The sequence below is a fragment of the Artemia sp. Qi Xiang Cuo genome, chromosome 4 (genome assembly GCF_049724085.1).
Source record: "Artemia sp. Qi Xiang Cuo chromosome 4, ASM4972408v1, whole genome shotgun sequence".
NCBI classification, from domain to species: domain Eukaryota; kingdom Metazoa; phylum Arthropoda; class Branchiopoda; order Anostraca; family Artemiidae; genus Artemia; species Artemia sp. Qi Xiang Cuo.
In genome coordinates this window covers 40,876,147-40,896,896 of record NC_142797.1, presented here as the reverse complement: position 1 = coordinate 40,896,896, position 20,750 = coordinate 40,876,147, and the positions used below count along the sequence as shown (strand labels likewise).

The following is a 20,750-nucleotide window of genomic DNA, read 5'->3' as shown; positions in this document are numbered from 1 at the left end:
AAAAACTTACCCACCCACACAACAAAACTTACACACACACACACACTAAAACTTACACACACACAATCCAAAACTTACACGCACACAAAAACTTACACACACACACACACACAAAAACTTACACATGCACACGAAAACTTACATGCACACAAAAACTAACATGCACACACAAACTTACATACACACACTCACACACACACAAACACACAAAAACACACAAACACAAACACACAAAAACACACAAACACACACACACACACACACACACACACACAACAAAAAAGACACACACAACACACACACACATCACACACACACCACACACACACTAAAACTTACACACAAACACCAAAACTTACACACACACAAAAACTTAACCACACAGACACACAAAAAAAAACTTACACAAGCAAACAAAAACAAAAAAGCACACAAACACTAAAATTAACAAAAACACTTACACATACAAAAACACACAACATCACACACACCAAAAAACAATAAACAAATCCACAAACAAAAAAACTCACACACACACACACACACGCACTAAAAAATACACACTCAAAAAAAAGCACACACAAACAAACAAACACACACACCCACAAACAAAAAAAACTTAAAAAAGACAAAAAAAAAAAAACAAACAAACACGCTAACAAACATAAACAAAAACACACAAAAAAACTAACAAAAACACAAAAACAAACACACAAACACACAAAAAAACACAACACAAGAGAACAAACACACACAAACGAAACAAAAAAAAAAAAAACTCACTAACAAACAAAAAAAAAAACCAAAACAAAAAAAACACACAAAAAAAGCACACAAAAAAAAAAAAAAAAAAAACTAAAAAAAAAAAATAAACACAAAAAAAAAATTAAAAACAAACAAACAAAAAATAACACACACACAAAAAAGATAAGACCAACAAAAACTTAAACATACACAAAAAAACTTAAACACACAATCAAAAACTAACATTAACACAAAAAAATAAATACACACAAAAAATTACACACACACAAAAACTTACACACACGCAAACTAACTAACACACACACACAAACACTTACACACACACAAAAAATAAAAAAAACACACACAAAAACACAAACACACCAACAAAAAAACAAACAAAAACACACACACACACACAAATACACATTCACAATAAAACTTAAATGCACACAAAAACTCACACACACACACACACTTAAAAACTAACACACACACACTCATACACACACAAAAACTTACACACACACACACACAAAAACTTACACACACACGCAAAAACTTACAAGCACACAAAAACTGACATTCACACAAAAACTTACACACACAAAAACTTACACACACACACACGAAAACTTACGCACACACACACGAAAACTTACGCAGACACACGAAAACTTACGCACACACACGAAAACTTACACACACACACGCCAAAACTTACACACACACAAAAACTTACACACTTACCATATCACAGTTACAATGTCTTAATTTTTCAAATTTCATTTTGAATTTCTGTCGTGAAATGCAAGAGTTGGAATATTTCAGTAGTGACTTGTTGTGCTTTGCCTTCTCACAGTTACATTCTCTTGATTTTTCGAAGTTCATTTTGAATTTCTATCATGAAATGCAAGAGTTGGAAAATTGGGGTCTTAGTCCACCAGCCCGAATGGTGGAAATCCACTAGCTCAGTATTGGGGTCACAGTCCACCAGCCTGAATGATGGAAAGTCACTAGCTCAGAATTAGGGTCATAGTCCACCAGCCTGAACGGTGGAAATTCACTTGCTCACTATTGGGGCTCTCAGCCCGCTATTCTTAATGTTGGAAATTCACTTTTTAAGTTAGGTTAGTTTAAATTATCATTAGATATCAGGACAATTTAACCTAAACTTTACCGGCGATTCTGGTTAGGTTAGAATCGATTAAGTTAGGTTAAGTTAAGTTAGGTTAGCCCATGTACGCTTCACATAGGTTAGCTTAGGTTTGGTGAGAGACAGGCAAAAAGTTACGCGCACGTACGTAGGCTAACCTAGCCTAACCTAACTTAACCTAACCTAATTTAATCTAACCTAACCTAACCTAATCATACACCTAACTTAGTGCATGTCTCTCACCAATCCTAAGATAACCTAAGTGAAGCTTGCATGAGCTAACCTACACAAAAAAAACCTAACATAAATTACTATAGTCTAACCAAACAATACTCTCCGGACTAACCTAACATCAACTTAAACACCCTAAACTAAACTCATCAATAACCTAAATTTTATCCTGTCGCTCTCCAAACCTAAGCAAACCTACGTGACTCTTACATGGGTTAACCTAGCCTAACTTAACCTAACCTAACTTAATCTAGTCTAACCTAACCCTACTCGCCGGAAAAGTTTAGGTTAACTTATAATGCGAGCGCATGATAATTTAACCTAACCTAACTTAAACAGTGAATTTCCATCATTCAGACTGGTGGGCTGAGACCCCAATATTGAGCTAGTGGATTTCCACCATTCAGGCTGGTGGACTATGACCCCAATTCTGATCTAGTGAATTTCCACCGTTCAGGCTGGTGGACTGTGACCCCAATACTGAGCTAGTGGATTTCCGCCATTCGGGCTGGTGGACTAAGACCACAATTTTCCAACTCTTGCATTTCATGACAGAAATTCAAAATGAACTTCAAAAAATCAAGAGAATGTAACTGTGAGATGGCAAAGCAAAACAAGTCACTCCTGATATATTCCAACTTTTGCATTTCACGACAGAAATTCAAAATGATATTGGAAAAATTAAAATAATGTAACTATGAGATTTTAAATGTGTAATTTTTTGTGTGTGTGTCAGTTTTGGCATGTGTGTGTGTTAGTTTTCGTGTGTGTGAGTAAGTTTTAGTGTGTTTGTGTGTTATGTTTTGTGCGAGTGTGTAATTTTTTGTGAGTGTGTGTAAGTTTGTGTGTGTGTAAGTTTGTGTGTGCATGTTAGTTTTTGTGTGAATTTTAGTTTGTGAGTGTGTGTGTTTGTTTTTGTGTGTGTGTGTGTGTTAGTGTTTGTGTCTAAGATTGTGTGTGTGTAAGTTTTGAGGTGTGTGTTTGTGTGTATTTGTGTGTGTGCTTGTAAGTTTTATTGTGAATGTGTCAGAGTGTGTGTGTGTGTGTGTGTGTTTGTTTGTGTTTTTTTGTGTGTGTGTTTGTGTTGTGTTTTTTGTGTGTGTGTGTGTGTTTTTATTTTTTTGTGTTTTTTTATTTTTTTGTGTGTGTGTGTGTGTGTGTAAGTTTTTGTGCGTTTGTTTAAGTTTGTGTGTGTGTGTAAGTTTTTGTGTGCATGTAAGTTTTTGTGTTCATGTAAGTTTTTGATTGTGTGTGTCAGTTTTTGTGTGTATGTGTAAGTATTTGTGTATTTAATATTTCGAGTGTTGGTGTTAGTTTTTTTGTGTGTGTTTGTATTTGTGTTTGTGTTGGTGTTTTTGTTTTTTAGTTTTTGTTTTGTGTGTTGGTGTTTTCTGTTTGTTGTTTTTGGGTTGGTGTTATGTATTGTGTGTTTGTTTTTGTTAGGGTTTGTGTTTGTATGTGTTTTTTTGTTGTCGTGCGTATTTGTGTTCGGGTGTGTGTGTTTGTTCTTGGGTTTTTTTTTTAGTTTTGTGTGTGTGTGTGTGTGTGTGTGTGTGTTTGTATTTTTTTTTGCGTATGTGTGTTTATTTGTGTATGCTTGTGGGTGTTTGGGTTTTTTTTGTTCTAGTTTTTGTTTTTTTTGTGTGTGTTTGTGTGTAATTTTTTTTTCTGTTGCTATTTGTTTAGTGTTTATTTATTTTTTCTTTTTTGTTTTTTTGTGATTGTTGTGTGTTTTTGTTTGTGTATGTGTTTTTTTGAGTTTGGAGATACTGGAGGTGTGTTTTTGTGTGTGTTTGTTTGTGTTTTTGTTGTTTTGTTGGTGTGTAAGTTTTTGTGTGCATGTTATTTTTTGTGTGCTTTTAATTTTTCATTTTATTGTGTATGTTTTTTTTTGTGTGTGTGTGTGTGTATGTGTTTGTGTGTGTGTATGTTTTTTCGTGAGTTGGTATTTGTTCGTGTTTTTGTTTGTGATGTTGAGTGTTTTGTGTTGTGGTTTTTTTTTTTGTGTGGTTGTTTTTGTGGGTTTGTGTGTTTTTGTGTTTGTGTGTGTGTGTGTAAGTTTTTGTGTGCATGTAATTTTTTGAGTGCATGTAAGTTTTAGTGTTCATGTGTAAGATTTTGTGTGTGTGTGTGTGTAAGTTTTTGTGTGAGTGTAATATTTTGAATGTGTGTGTGTAAGTTTTAGTGTGTGTGTGTGTGTAAGTTTTAATGTGTGGGTGTGTAAGTTTTTGTGTGTGTGTGTGTGTAAGTTTTCATGTGTGTGTGTTTGTTTTCGTGTGTGTGTGTAAGTTTTTGTGTGTGCGTGTTAGATTTTGTGTGTGTTTAATATTTTGTTTTATTTTTATTTTTTTTGTTAATTTTTTTTTTCGTTTGCATGTTTTTTTTTTGTTTTTTTTTTTGTGTGTGTTTGTTTGTTTCTGTGTGTTTGTGTGTTAATATTTGTGATTGTGTGAGTGTGTTTGTTTTTGTGTGTGTGTAAGTGTTTTCGTTGGTGTGTGATTTTGAGTGTGTGTGTAATTTTTTGTGTAAATGTAATTTTTTTTTTGGATGTTAGTTTTTGCGTGTGGGTGTTAGTTTTTGAGTGTGTGTGTTAGTTTTTGTGTGTGTGTGTGTGTGTGTAAGTTTTTGTGTGTCTATGCTTTTTTGTGTGTAAGTTTTGAAGTGTGTGTGTGTGTAAGTTTTTGTGTGTGTGTGTGTGTGTGTGTGTGTAAGTTTTTGTGTGAAGAAAAATAGCTCAGAAAAGAAAAAAATAGCAAACCACTCTTCTCAATCATAGGTTTCAGTCAACACACACCTATGAAAGGCTAATAAATCCAGACAAGAAAAGTAAAAAATAGCAAACTATATAACCAAAATCTTAGTTTTCTTACATAACAAACCTATGAAAGGCTAAGAAATCTAGCTCAGAAAAGTCCAAAAAAGCAAACTAGTCATCCCAAATCATATGTTTCAGACAACAAACACCAAAGAAAGACTAAGAAATCCAGCTCAGAAAAGTCAAAACTAGCAATCCATCCATCCCAAATCATATGTTTCAGACGACAAACACCAACAAAAGACTAAGAAATCTAGCTTAGAAAAGCCCGAAATAGTAATTTACATATCCCAAATCATAGGTTTCAGACAACATTCACCTATGAACGGCTAAGAAACCTAGCTCAGAAAAGTAAAAAATAGCAAACTAGTCATCCCAAACTATAGGTTTCAGACTACAAACACCTATGAAAGGCTAAGAAATTCAGCTCAGAAAAGTCAAAAGTAGCAATCCACCCATCCCAAATCATAGGTTTCAGACAACACACACCTATGAAAGACAAAGAAATCCAACTCAGAAAAGCCCAAAATAGTAATTTACATATCCCAAATCATAAGTTTCAGACAGCATTCACCTACGAAATACTACGAAACCTTAGGTTAGAAAAGTCTGAAATAGCCAAGTACTCATCCCAAACTCAAAGTTTCAGACAACAAACACCTATGAGTGACTAAGAATCCTAGCTCTGAAAAGTCCAAAAAGCAAACTATATCTCCCAAATCATTATTTTCTGAAAGGACACACCTATGAAAGGCTAAGAAATATAGCTCAGAAAAGTCAAAAATAGCAAATTAACCATCCCAAATCATAGGTTTCAGTCAACACACACCTACGAATGGCTAAGAAATCCTGCTCAGAAAAGTCAAACAATAGCAACCCACTCACCCCAAATCATAGGTTTCAGACACCACACACCTATGAAAGTCTAACAAATCCGGTTATGAAAGGTCAAAAATATCAAATTACATATCCCAAATCATAGGTTTCAGACAACACACACCTATGAACGTCTAAGAAACATAGCTCAGAAAAGTCAAAAATAGCAAACTATTCATCCCAAAATATAGGTTTCAGACAACACACACCTATGAAAGGCTAATAAATCCTTATATTAAATTTAAAAAGTAGAAATAACAAAATCACACATAAAATTTTTCAGACAACACACACCTATGAAAGACTAAGAAATTAAGCTCATAAAAGACAACAATAGCGAACTACATATTCCAAATCATAGGTTTCAGTCAACACACACCAACGAAAGACTAAGAAACCTAGTTCAGAAAATTCAAAAAAGCAAACTACTCATCCCAAACTATTGGTTTCAGACAACATTCACCTACGAAATACTAGGAAACCATAGCTCAGAAAAGACTTAAAAATCAAAAAACACATCCCAAATCATAATTTTCAGACAACACATACCTATGTAAGTCTAAGAAAGCTAGCTCAGAAAAGTCTAAACTAGCAAATTACACATCCCAAATCATAGGTTTCAGACACCACACGCCTATGAAAGACTAAGAAATCCAACTCAGAAAACCCCGACATAGTAATTTACATATCCCAAACTATTTGTTTCAGACATCATTCACCTAAGAAATACTAAGAAAGCTTAGCTCAGAAAAGACTGAAAAAGCAAACTAGTCATCCCAAACTCGAAGTTTCAGACAACAAACACCTATGAGTGACTAAGAATCCTAGCTATGAAAAGTCCAAAAAGCAAGCTACATCTCCCAAATCATAGTTTTCAGACACCACACACCTACGAATGGATAAGAAATCCAGCTCAGAAAAGTCAAAAATAGAAAATTAACCATCCCAAATCATAGGTTTCAGTCAACACACACCTACGAATGGCTAAGAAATCCAGCTCAGAAATGTCAGAAAATAGCAACCCACACATCCTACATCATAGGTATCAGACACCACACACCTACGAAAGACTAAGAAATCCGGTTATGAAAAGTCGGAAATAGCAAATTACATATCCCATATCATAGGTTTCAGACAACACTCACCTATGAATGGCTAAGAAACATAGCTAAGAAAAGTTAAAAATAGCAAACTAGTCATCCCAAACTATAGGTTTCAGACAACAAACACCTATGAAAGGCTAAGAAATCAAGCTCAGAAAAGTCAAAAGTAGCAATCCATCCATTCCCAAATCCTAGGTTTCAGACAACACACACCTATGAAAGACTAAGAAATCCAGCCCAGAAAAGTCAAAAGTAGCAAACTACATATCCCAAATCATCGGTTTCAGTCAACATACACCAACGAAAGACTAAGAAACCTAGCTCAGAAAAGTCAAAATAGCAAACTACTCATCCCGAACTATTAGTTTCAGACAAAAATCACCTATGAAATACTATGAAACCTTAGCTCAGAAAAGCCTGAAGTAGCAAACTACACATCCCAAATCATAGGTTTCAGACAACACACATCAACGAAAGACGGGTGCCCGGGGGGGGGGGGCACAGGGCGGGTCTTTGGGGGTCTGGAGAGACATTTGGGGACCGGTGGGCCGTTGGGGCACTGGGTGGGCCTTTGGGGGTCCGGAGGGACTTTTTGGGGCCGGGGGATGGCCTTTGGGGGTCTGGTGGTCCTGTGGGAGCGCGATGGGCCTGTGGGGGGCCCGGGGGTGTCCTTTGGGGGTCTGGGTGGGCCTTTGGGGGCGCCGGGGGTCCTTTGGGAGCTCGGGGGGCCTTTGTGGCACAGGGAGGGCCTTTGGGTGCCTGGAGGACATTTGGGGACCGGTGGAGGGCCTTTGGGACCCGTTGGTCCTTTGGGAGCTCGATGGGCCTTTGGGGGGGCCCGGGGGTGTCCTTTGGGGGTCTGTGGCGGGCGTTTGGGGGGCTGGGGCTCTATGGGACCTTGGGAGACCATTGGGGCCGGTGTAGGGCCTTTGGGACCCCGTTGGTCCTTTGGGAGCTCGATGGTCCTTTTGGGGGCCCGGGGATGGCCTTTGGGGGTCTGGGTGGGCCTTTGGGGGCACCGGTGGCTCTTTGGGAGCCCGGGGGACCATTGAGGACCGGGGGAGGGCCTCTGTGGTCCGGGGGGCCGTTGGGGGGGCGGGGGGCCCTTTGAGGACCAGAGGAGGGCCTTTGAGGGTCTGAGGAGGGCGTTTCGGGGGGGGGGGCTCTTGGGGCGCTGGGGGAACCTTTGCGTACCGGGGGGCTTCCTTTGGGGCTGGGGGGGGGGATTGGAACCCTGTGGGGTTGGGGCAGAGGACCTCACAACACTGTTCAAATGGAACTTGTGTATTATAACGACCACAGAGTTTCACCCTCAAATTCTCTTCTAAAACCTTTCTTAAAATCTTCTTTCAAATGTCTCAAACTGGTTTGCCAAAATAATCCCATAAAATAGATAAAACGGTTTTACCCAAATAATCAATAAACGTAATTTCAGCGTGTTCCTGGTGTTTGTCATCTCTATACTAACACATTTCAAATTTCTAGGAAACCCTGTCCTAAGTTAATCTCTTCATCTCATAAATTTTCCTAGCTAAACTATTAGGGTTTCGTTAGAATATCAATTTATCTCTCTGACTTAAAGCTCCGTGAAGCCGTATTTAAAAATAGAATTTCTATCTCTTTAGACTCCCGCATAAGTCCAAGATATCATGTGATGTCAATTATGATTCCTGACACTAAAGATCAATGAAGCCCTATTTAAAAATAGAATATTAATTTTTCTCTCTGTCCTTAAGAATGTTTATCCCTCAGACCTAAGATTAAAGAAGCCTTAATGTTTCTTAATTCTCCCCTTCGTGAATCAATAATTTCCCCTAGCGATTATGTAAATCAAGTTCACAAGTGCTAATTCTCAGGTTAAGCTAACCAAACAACAATGAAGCCATGTTTGTTTCTTAATTCCCCCTTCCTCAGACCTAAGATTAAAGAAGCCTTAATGTTTCTTAATTCTCCCCTTCGTGAATCAATAATATCCCCTAGCGATTATCTAAATCAAGTTCACAGGTGCTATGCTTGTGAATCAATAAGTCCCCCATCGATTATGTAAATCACCACTCATGTTATTCGCACGTGACCAAACAACAACAACACCATATCGATTGACCTTGAAACACCCACATTAGACTCGATCGATAATCCTTGAATAAATTATGTCCCGTCATCCCCACGCTCGTTAATCAATAAGCCCCCCATCTATTATGTAAATCGATCCTCTTGTCATTCGCACAAGTACAAACAACAACAGATCGATTTACCTTGACACACACACATTAGACTCGATCGATAATCATTTTATCAATAATTCCAAAAGCGAGAATGGAAATATTAACACGTTTCCGACACACGTGTACAAACAAAAACAGATCGATATACAATGACACACCCACCCATAAGACACGATCGATAATCCTTGAATAAATAATTCCCCCATCGATTATGTAAATCACCCCTCGTGTCATTCGCACGTGGCCAAACAACAACAGATCGATTGACCTTGACCCCCATTAGACTCGATCGATAATCCTTGAATAAAAAAAAATGTTGTAGGTGGCAGCAGGGGTGAGGGATCGGAGTCAATAAGGCCCTTCTACTGTTGTTTTGCGGCAGAAAAGAGCAGAAATCGGAACTTTTTTGTAATGCCATCTCTTGCTGCTCAGAAAATCCACTATAACGCTAAAATATCGTTTGAATAAGCCATCTTTCTATATTCTACGACCACTTTTTTGATATTACTTCAGGGGAAGAAAATACAAATATGTTTAAACGCGTGTCCATGAATTGAAAAAAAACACAAAATTATCTGTCTTTCTTTTTCTAGAATTATACACATTTCTGATCCTAGTAATTTTTAATAAACAAGTTTTAAATAATTCAATTATACGTAATTAGAATCATCAAAAAATAAGAGTGTTGATTTATGTATTGTTAACAGAACTCTTTTTGATAGAATTTCAATCGACATCGCTTTCAATCGACAAAGTTTGCTCTTTACTTCCTTAGATTCTTTTATATCCCGATATGTTCGAATTCTAGTTAGAATAGTGCAAGGGCGCCAGCAGAAAATTTTCCAGGGGGGCAGAAACCTAAATAGCAATGGTGGTTGGGTGACAGTTCAAGTGGTTTAGGGCACCAAACTATGATATAACCCCGAAGTGGACGAATTTGCAATCAATTTAAAATACTGAGAAGCTAATTGATATGTTAGTTTCATTAAGTTTAATCTTACCCATCAAAAGCTACGAGCCTGAGAAAATTTGTCGGATTTTCGAAAAAAGGGGAATAGGCCCCCTTGAAGTTATAAAATTTTGAATTAAAATCACACCATAGATTCAGGGTATCAAAGAACCCTTCTCTAGATGTTTCAAGCTCATATCTTCAAAAATTAGGAATTTTGTAATTTTTTACCAGAAGAAAAATCACGGATGCGTGCTTATTTGTTGTTTTTTCCCCCCAGGTTTGATCGTATCGACCCAGTGGACCTAGAACGTCGGGATAGGGCTTATTCTAATGGAAATGAAAAGTTATTGTGCCCTTTTCAAGTGACCAAAATTTTCAGGGCAACTAGGCCCCTCCCCACTTCACTTTTTTCTCAAAATCGTCCGATCAAAAATTTTGAGATAGCTTTTTTCGACAGCATAGTGGTAAGGCCGAATAACTATCTCTTTGGAGATATAATGGCCCTCTACAGCCCCTGGGGGAAGGTTTTTAAGTTATAAAAACCATCCTTTGTTTTATCTGTTATTGGGAAGTATCCGTACATTTTTTGGATGGGGAGGGGAGAACAAATTTTCTGCTGGGAGGATTTTCGATGGAGAGGATGGTTTCCAGGGGGTGACATTTTCAGAGAAATTTTACCCTGGATGAATTTGCGAGAAGTCATATACGAAATTTCTTTTATATGTTTTGCTTTCTCTTTACCGATTTAATTTTACGCGTGGACATGTTAAAAGTAATTGTCCGGGGCAAATCTTCGCTAGGATTGAACTGTCCAGAGGATATTTCTATAGAGAAGGGGATTTGTCCGTGAAGCTGGAGCCAGGTATCCTGGCGTTATTTAAAGAACGATCAGAAATAAAAAAAAGTTTTTTCAAGTGAAAGTAAGGAGTAATATTAAAACTTAAAACGAACATAAATTATTACGCATTGCGCTAAAGCTCAAATTGTGTCCCAATTCTTTTACAACGATTCCTAAAACACAAGGGTTGTTTAATTATAACAATAAGTTACTTTTTTTTAAGTGACGAAAAACTGTAGCTTGAAGAGCGAGTTTTTGAGGTGGGGGAACCCCCCTTATATATGTAGTAATTTCTGTTCGTTTTAAGTTTTGATGTTGCTCCTTACTTTCAGTTGAAAAAACTTGTTTTATTTGCTTTATTTTAATGAAGCTTTGAGACAAACAATTTCATAAAGGCAATGGAAAAAGTATGTCAAATAAAGTAAAAGTATTTAAAAGTGAAAAAAGTAAGTAGCTACAAAAAACACACAAAACAATAGCCTACTTACAAAAACTAGGATATAAACTCCCAGCATTAAGTTCTATTGAGCAGTGTCGAAGCGTTGGACGGATATTTTTTAACAATATCAACAGTTTTGAACTTGGTTATCAAACACCAACATATATACTGCCTTTAGACTCGGTGTTTATAAAAAATAACGCATTATCAAAGTAGTTTGTTCCAAGTAAAAAACTAAAACTAAGATTAAGAAAATCAAATAAAAAATTTTAATTCAATATTTTTAATCAAATTTTGAATTCACAGAAGCCAGTATATTTGACACCTCTATACTTAATAACTGTGAAAAATTAAATCTTTTTCAAAGTTAAAAATTTATAAATACAATCACTCTTAGAAACAAAAAAAAATTGATAATAAAATACAAAAAACTTCTCTGTTCAGGGGGAAAATAAATATATTATTAACATTACGTTAAGGGAAAATATTTTTGATTATAGCGGCTTCGTATATCAGCTCATGGGTACTCTTGAAATGCAAGCAAAAGTTGATGGCATATTTTTGCAGAAATTGTCCCTTATTAAGTTGTTTTCCTTGTGTTTTCTATAATTATGCGAACTTTCTTATGTTCTAGTAACTGCACTAATTACTAATAAACAAATACATATTTAGAATCACCACAAAAAGCTGATTCCTTTACTGAATTATATCAATAGTCAGACTGATATACTTTACAAGGATCTTTATTTACTTACACCATTCATTACTATGAAGAATTTTTTTTTTTTTTTTTTTTTTTTGCTCCGACCAAATCATATAAAAATATGTTTGTGGAAACTGGTTAGGGGCTACTCGCTCACAAATTAGAACTTATATTTTCCTTATTATGGGTCAAAATCTATTGGCAGGCAGCCAACAATGGGGCAGCACACATTTTTCCACAGTTTTTCCCTATTCTGCTCTCTTTCCTTTGGTTCCTTATACTTACTTTATAGTCCCAAATTTCCAGGGGTGCACTGACCCCCCCCCCCCTTCCGGTGCCCTTGGAACAGTGCCTTTCCTCTAAATAATTATTCTTAGTCATTTCTCTAACTTTTATATTATCACTTGATAACCTAATTTATACCATGTCATGTGTATTTTCATGTATCATCAGATTCATAAATGGCGGCCAAGACATATCGATTACCAATGAAAATGATGGTGCTTCAGAAAGCTCTTCTGAGAATTTACCAACGATTTGCAGCAAGATTCTGAGACTTTAAAAGTATAAATTACAATAAAATAAAAGTTCAAAATAGGGATAAAATCCTTTTTAATAGACAGTGTATAGAAAATTCACAAAAAATACCAGATATTTCGGTCACATAATTATACAGTGACCGTCATCAGTAATAAAACTTTTTTACTACTACTGATTACTACTGATGACGGTTACTGTAAATGTGACCGAAATGTCTGGTATTTTTTGTGAATTTTCTATACACTGTCTATTAAAAAGGATTTTATCCCTATTTTGAACTTTTATTTTATCGTCATGGAAAGGCTGTGGGGTCTCCGAAATTATCTACGTGATAAATTACAATTAATGAGACAATCATTTGGAATAAAAAGATCGATATTCAAGGATTGGTATTGAAATCAGGAAGAATTTTCTAGAACCTTGATACGGTTCAACTCTCAAATTTAGTTTCTGAAAATAAAAAGATTATATTTATTATGCAACTATATCCCTCACTTTGACTTTTCTTAAGACTCTGAATGAAGATACAATACATTATGCCTACAATCTACAATATACCTCTGCTTATATGCAGTATATAAGAATACAAAATACAATACTACCACATAGAATATAAACAAGCAGTATTTTATTTGTTAAAACAAAACTGTGGGAAGCCGATACCTTGTCTTAAAATAATACATATGAAGCGCAAATGAAACACAAAGAACAAATCTACTAAACAATGATTAAGAAAAAGGAAGAAAGAAGACAGGCACATATCAACATGGAGGAGGGATGTTGGAGGGGCCTTTGATCTCTCAAATGAATTGAAAATTGTTGCATGATTCTGGTTGAAACAAGGTGCAGTGTAACTACCTTTCTTCGAAAGATTTGCCCTGGCTTTGAAGTGACATATTTGAGGAGCCGGAGGCTCACTTTGCGTATCCAATAGTATAGATCGGAAAATTTTGCGTGATTCTATTTCTAACAAGGTGCAGCATGCCTACCCTTCTTCAAAAACTGGGCGTGGAAAGAGGGGGTTGTTCTAAGGGCCACTAGCCCACTTTAGTTCTCCATCTATACAAACTCACATTGATATCTTTGAATTTCAATGACCCATAGTCCCATTTCTTCCCATATTTTAGAAATCGTTTCGAAGTTCACTGGATTTTATCTTACGAAAGATATTATGACTTCACGTCAGAAGAAATTGGGTTCAAAATTCAGTGTGGATTCAAGCAAAATTTGTCCGATCTTTACATTTATCTAGGTTCTAGTATCAAAAAAAGGTAAAGAATACGGCACTGGACCTTACAGTCCCTACCCGCGATGCTGATCTCTGTTTCGTGAACCTTCAGACAGAGAGTGCAGTGGGGGGCTGGGGGTCAGGCATCCTGTGCTTTCGCACACCCTTCTCTTTTACCTTCCCCAGCTTTGTCCAGGTACCCATTTAGAGCTGGGTCGACTCTGGTGGAGTTTACAGAGTCACGCCACTGACCCCTGTCACAAACCAAATAACGAGCTGCACCGGGACTCGAACCCCTGTCCTCACGGACAAAGGATTTCAAGTACAAACCCTTGGGCTTGGAAAAAAAATCGCATATACACCTCAAATTCAAAATAAAATCTAAAATAAATCACATGTATATTATTACGGTTCTAAGAATATTCCCTAAATAACGGAAATTTGTTTTTGGTTCTTACATAATAAACAATATTTGGAGTCCAATTTGACTGAGTTTACATTAAAACACGTCACATTACTGAATCACATCCTCACAGTCAACATAGGAGGAGTGACCCACACTTGTAACAGCCACAATACTAGTCTTGTAGACTTTATCATTTCGGCTTCTGAACAAGTTTTATTATTAGCTCAATGTTTATATTTTCAGATACAAATATTCAAATGAAGAAAACCAGCTATTATATGCTCTGAAAAATCATGGGAAAAAATCTGTGAGGTGTGTTGAATTCAGTGATGAAGGCAATTACCTTATTTCAGCTTGCAGAGGACAAAAGATTGTTCTGGTGGATTCCTCAACCGCAAAGCCAAAGGCTATTCTAAAAGAAGCTCATGAGTAAGTCATTTATTCATTTTAAATATTCCCATTTATTTTGGTTCTCTGATGCAAAAGTGATTGTCCATTTAAATGCCGTTGTCAAACAACTATTTAATGATATCTATTTTACGCAATAACGAAGTGCACTGGTCGTTTCGAGTAAAACCCGGTGTGAGACAAGGTTCTATCCTTATATTTTTCGTTGGGGTGATTTTGATGGGTGTTTGCCAAGCAACAAAAAAGATTGTACCAAAAGAAAGTGCTCCGGCCATGCCATGCCAAAAAAAAAAGTTTGGATCGAACGTGGCCAAAATGCTATCGAAAAATTCCGACGTAGCCAATTGGGATTCAAATTATTGAAAAGTTACGTTTAAAATATCCCGTTGTCAGAAAACTATTTAAATGTCTTCTATTTTTAGCAATAACAAAGTGCACTGATCGTTTCGAGTAAAGCCTATTGTGAGACAGGATCCTGTCATTTTCATTTGGATCAATCTGACGAATTTTGTACCGTTTTAGAGGCGAAAAGAAATTAATGCGGTAGATTACCATGCAAAAGTAAAGTATTATCCAGTATCGATTATACAGACAACCTCAGTTACTCGGGGACAGCGGAGTCTATCAGTGCACTTAACTTTGTTGATGGTAGTCTTAATAACAGGAGTGCAAAGCTCTGACTTGAGATAAATGCAAATGAAATAAAGTATTTTAGAATAGAAAACATTCCCGTGAGCTCCGTAAAGCTGGATGATGAGGGGTCGAAGAAGTTGACAAAGTTTTCATATTGAGCAGGGTTATAACTAAGGATGGAAGTTGTAGAGGAGGCGTAGAGAGTGGAATAGCAAATGTTCATGGTTTTCTGCTGCTTAGAAAGGCGTGATAAGCTATTGGATCCGTTTAAGGTTGAAACTTGGGTGTTTAAGGCTTGGATGATGAGTGTCCCAAAATATGGCACTAAAGAAAGAAATATGTGCCAAGATAAACGTTTTTTCGGGAAAAATACTTTCCTCCTTAGTGTTATCCAAAAAGGTTAACTCTAGAAATGAAGGCTGGGGACAAGTTTCCAAACGTGAATTCTAATTAACGAAACGGTTTACTGAGTAACAAAAATGATATACGCCTCAAGAAAGTGCTTCGGCCACGCTGTAAAAAAAAACAATAATTTTGGATCGCGAGTAGCCAAAATGTTATCGAAAAAATCTGAAGTAGCTAATCGGAACTAAAACTATTGAAAAGTTACTGTTAAATATTCTGTTGCCACAAAAATACTGCCGCGCGGTGTGTTGTAAATAACTTGGAAAAAAGATTACAAATTTGTGGGGAGGGGGAAAACTTCACTCAACCGAACCAAAAAAAAGAAAACTAGTTATTTTAGTGTTATATTTAGTAACTATCTTAAACTTTAAAAACAAAGACGAATTATAGTAAACCCGAATGAGATTCCACCTCAATCTCTCCCCCATATTTTTTATTTATGTGTTTTAATACTTTCCGTTTGAATTTCTAGAGGACCGTTTTCAATATGGAAACAGAATGATGGACAAGTGAATCTAGTTTGAGGAGGCACAAGTACCAAGTATTAAGTGGAAGTAAAAAAGCAACATTGAAACTTTGATTGAAAAAAAATCTTAAATATGAGGAGACTGCTGCCTCTCTCAACCCCGTACTTTCTGTGCTATAAAAAACTTTAGCTCTCTCGAAAGCGTTTTAGAATGTATCGAATTGTTAATTAGAAATGTTTTATTTATCTAAGCCTTTAAAAATATTATAGTATATTCTGTTATTCAGAATAAGTACAGCTAAAAGATCTCTGTAATTCCTGACGTGTTTTAATAAAAAGTTGAATGACTTAGCGTCAAAAGTGGGGGTTTTGGGGGTGACAGCTCAAATCGTTCAGGGTCCATTGTCAATAAATAAAACATTTATATATCTAGTAAATTTAAAAAAAATGAACAGAAAAAGGCTTTTTCTTTTGAAAACAAAAATAGACTCTTAGAATGAACAGAAATTATCTTAAACATGACGAAGGTATTGACCCTTGAACCCACTGATTATTATACTACAGCTTACTATTGCTACTACTAATACTACTGCTACTACTACTACTAGTGCTAGTACTACTACTAAAAACTCACTGCAGCACTTACTCCTCCCATTCTTTACCCCTCCCATAAAGTTCCAATTTGTTTTATTTAGTTCCAAATCATGTCTCTTTTTCCTTCTTTCTTCCCCTCACTCCTTGTTTTATTTTTGTTGACATTTTAAACTTTTCATTTTTTTATGAGTATGTCATCCCAATTTTAAACCCAGAACAGTCTGTCTTAGGATACATTGTGTAATGTTTCTGTGGAAAAGTCAAAGTTTGTATTCTTTATGATATTTGTTTTTACAATTAGTGAGATATTCCTCCTACCCTCTCCATAGTAGGCTGACCTTATTCATGGGTGTCATGAAAATTTGAAGTTGGACTGTAATTCTCCTATTCTAAAAACTGTAAAGAAAATACGAGTTCAAAGGTGGAGTCCAAAAACGAAAGTATGGAAAGGATCATTACTACAAATGGCTCGATCTAAATGAAATTAGCGAATTCAACCAAAATCTACATGGGTAGTTGATATCGATTTGGTTGAAATGGCTTTATGAAATTGGAAACAACGCCGTAGATGTCGTGGTTTGGTCGTGGTAGGTGTAGAAGGCTTTGTTTAGTCATGGTCAACTTTTCTCTTATAGCTGTATACAGACCTCAAGTTTATTATTGACCTATTAATCAATAGATATGTCAATCATTTATACAGTACTACAAATTAATAAAAATGGACGAGGAAAAAAGAGAGAAAAAAAATGGAAAAACGTTTGAGACCCTAAAAGTCAGCTTGTAGGGGCCCAAGGAAAATTCTTAGAAAGAAGAAAGATCGTCAAAGAAAAAACCAAATTAAGAATGAGACCTGTTCTTTCAACTATTTGATTTGGAAGCTGGATGGCTGTGAGGCTTGCATTTTTCCTTATTGTTACGCCAGAGAAAAAAAAAATGAGAAAAAAGGGGGACACATTAGTGCCACCCAAGCTAAAGTACGATTTTCTTGGGTTTTAAAGTCAGGGGCTGATAATCTCTGGTGTAGTTAATGTTTTTTACGGTTAGGTCCGGTTAGTTAATGGTCCACTTTTAATTTTGACATTCTCTATTAACGAGGGGTTTCGAGCTCTTTCAAAAATCTGGGCAATTTGTTTTTGTAACCACTTTCTACTGTTAACCGTACCAAGCGTTCTACTGCGTACTACTGTTAAGCGTTCTACTGTTATAATCTCTTAATCAGCTTGCAATCGTAATTCCTTTTCATCAGACAATCTCATTAAAAACTTGTTTTTATTTTCATTTACCGTAGTTTTCTCTTTACTAGGATACAGCTACTGATACAACCGAGATCGTGTTCTGAATGGGAATTCATCATTTTGATGTTGCATGGTTGTAGTATTAAACTTTGTTTTCCTTTTTTTCGTTTAGGAATTTAGAATAATTATTGTCTTAAACATAAAATGTGTATATTTAAAATAAACTCTTCATTATTCATTTTAATTATTTATTAACATCGCCTCGATGTGATTTGGTTTTCTTATTTCTATGATGAATTAAAAGTATTATTTCGGAAAAGGGCAAGTAGTCTGTCTTGCTTATGATGAATTCAATATGGTAAAGTAAAACATACCAGTGCTGTTCTATGAGAAGGCCAATTGATATTTTAAAGTTTAATATCTCTTAAGTTCCAAGAAAATTATATGAGTAAGCTACTTGTGGCAACATTTTTTTTACAGTAGAAGATTAAATTTGGTTTGGTTTCCTTATAAACTTTTCGTTTGTATTATTTATTCAATATCGTAGTTGAAGAGCTTGGCAGAAACTTAACTCAAATTAAATTTTTTCTTGTTTTTAGGTCATCTATTTATTGCATAAAGTCTATAAATGAAAACATGTTTGCCTCTGGCGATGATGATGGCTTTATAAAACGTAAGTGCACTTTTTGCTTGGATAATTAAGACATTTGGGCTCTTTTATAAATAGAAAGTGAAACATCGGGGGGAAAAGGTCCAAACCATAGACATCTCCTTATAATGATATTGTCGACATGCGTAGAATTGTTATAATAATAAGGACTTATTTCTGTCCTTTATAAAAAATCGGATGCACTAAGAGGAATACAGCAAAGAAAATTAAATAATATTTACGAAATATATTCACTAGCTTGTCTATTAAAAAAAAAAAATATATATAAAACTCACTACTTTCTTGTAAAATAAGGGCTTGCTTTTAATCTTATGGTGAGGCAGACCCATATACTCTGGGTCGGACGTTCAGGCCTCAGAGGCCCATTACCCCCCCCCCCCCAGAAAACTGATGATTGGCTGGGGTGCCTTGGCAAATTTGACCCCCCCCCCCACTCTTCTCTTGTAGTTTGCCAGCGGTCGAACTATTTCTTCCTCAATATATCCTACAGATGAGCATTCAATGCATGCTAAATCTCCATCCGGTTCTTACTCCTAGCTGGACATTTCTCTACTAGATGTCTCCTTGTTACAAAATTAAACTTTGGCAGTATTCTTTCGTTTATTTGTATGCAACCTTATTATGCCAATTCGGAAATATCTTGCAATGCGCCACTTCTTTACTGCTGGTTTCAAGTAGCTCTTAGAAACGGGGATAAAAGGTTCTAGTCCAAGTTCAGTCAGCGATATTCCATCCTTGGCTGCTTCATCTGCCGTCTCATTACCTTCAATCTCAGAGTGTCTCAGAGGGTATTCAGGTTTCTGACATTCCAGTTGCTCCCATTAAAGCATTTGCTAAAGAATTATCATTTCCCCTTCAAGTAATTTTCATAATATAACAAAAACAGGATATTCTCCAAAGAAATGGAAGAAAGGGTTTATCACCCCCATTCCAAAGACAGGAGCAGTTAATGATTTCTCTGGTGTCCGGCCGATCACACTTACGTCAGTTTTTAGAAGAATATACGAAAGCTTTGTTGCCGCGTGGCTGACAAAATATCTTTTGAAAGTAACTGATCGAAAGCAATTTGGTAGCATCCCTAAGTGTTCGACAGTTCATTACCTCGTTAATTTAATTGATTTTATTTTAAAACACCTGGATGAACCTGGAAAATGGATAAATTTAATTGCAATTGATTTCAGAAAAGTATTTGACCTTGTTGGACACAAAATCTTTTTAGAAAAAATGGCGGAAAAAATATACCCAGCTTTATTATTAAAATCATTAAGAGCTTCTTAACAAAAAGAGAGCAAACTGTATAGTATAAGTATAAAGACCAATTTTCCACTTCTCTGCCAGTTTTTTTGTGGAATTCCACAAGGAACTGTGATCGGGCCGCTGGACTTCCTTTTCATGATAAATGAAATTGCTGCTGAGCTGGAGGGCAGATGGAAATAAGTTGACGACTTTTCCTTAATGGAAGTCGTATCTGAGGATTCGAAGAGCAATGCTGCTGGTTTCATCGACCAAGTTACCTCAGAGGCGGCTGAACTAAACATGGTCGTGAATAAAGACAAATGCTCGGTCACATTTTCTTTTTTTTTCGGAATACTAAACCATCTTTCGAACCTCTTATCGCTTCCGAGCTAACAAGTCATAAAATAACTTTACTTGGTGTGGTGATTTCTTCTGACCTCTCGTGGCGGAAGAATACAAAAACAATTGTAAAAAAAAATAACGGTGCAATCCAAATGCTAAAAACACTGAAAAAATTTCGAGTTCCTAAGGACAAGCTGAAACTAATATTTTGCACTTTCATCCGGCCCTTAGTTGAATGCGTTTGTTCGGTTTGGCACTTTGCCCTTACCCAGGATGAAACCGATAAAATTGAACGAGTTCAGAAGAGATCACTGCAAATCAATTATGGCGGTCCATCCTTGGCTGCTTCATCTGCCGTCTCATTACCTTCAATCTCAGAGTGTCTGGAGACCCACATCAGGGTATTCAGGTTTCTTTGGATACTAGACTGTCCAGTGCTTCATAAAATTCCAGTTTACTTCTTAGTCAACTGTTTATGTTCTGAAGAGCCTTAAGGCATGCTTGG

At 36.2% G+C, this 20,750-nt stretch overlaps 1 protein-coding gene across 1 annotated transcript in view; it reads left to right on the top strand.

The window, feature by feature from the left end:
• Positions 1–20,750, top strand: part of LOC148953111 (WD repeat-containing protein 55 homolog) — a 56,733-nt gene that overhangs the window by 21,780 nt on the left and 14,203 nt on the right. Inside the window, exons 4-5 of the mRNA XM_089088302.1 lie at positions 14,500–14,685; positions 18,597–18,670. Of these exons, the coding sequence (XP_088944428.1) occupies positions 14,500–14,685; positions 18,597–18,670 (260 nt within the window). The remainder of the gene's footprint in view (positions 1–14,499; positions 14,686–18,596; positions 18,671–20,750) is intronic.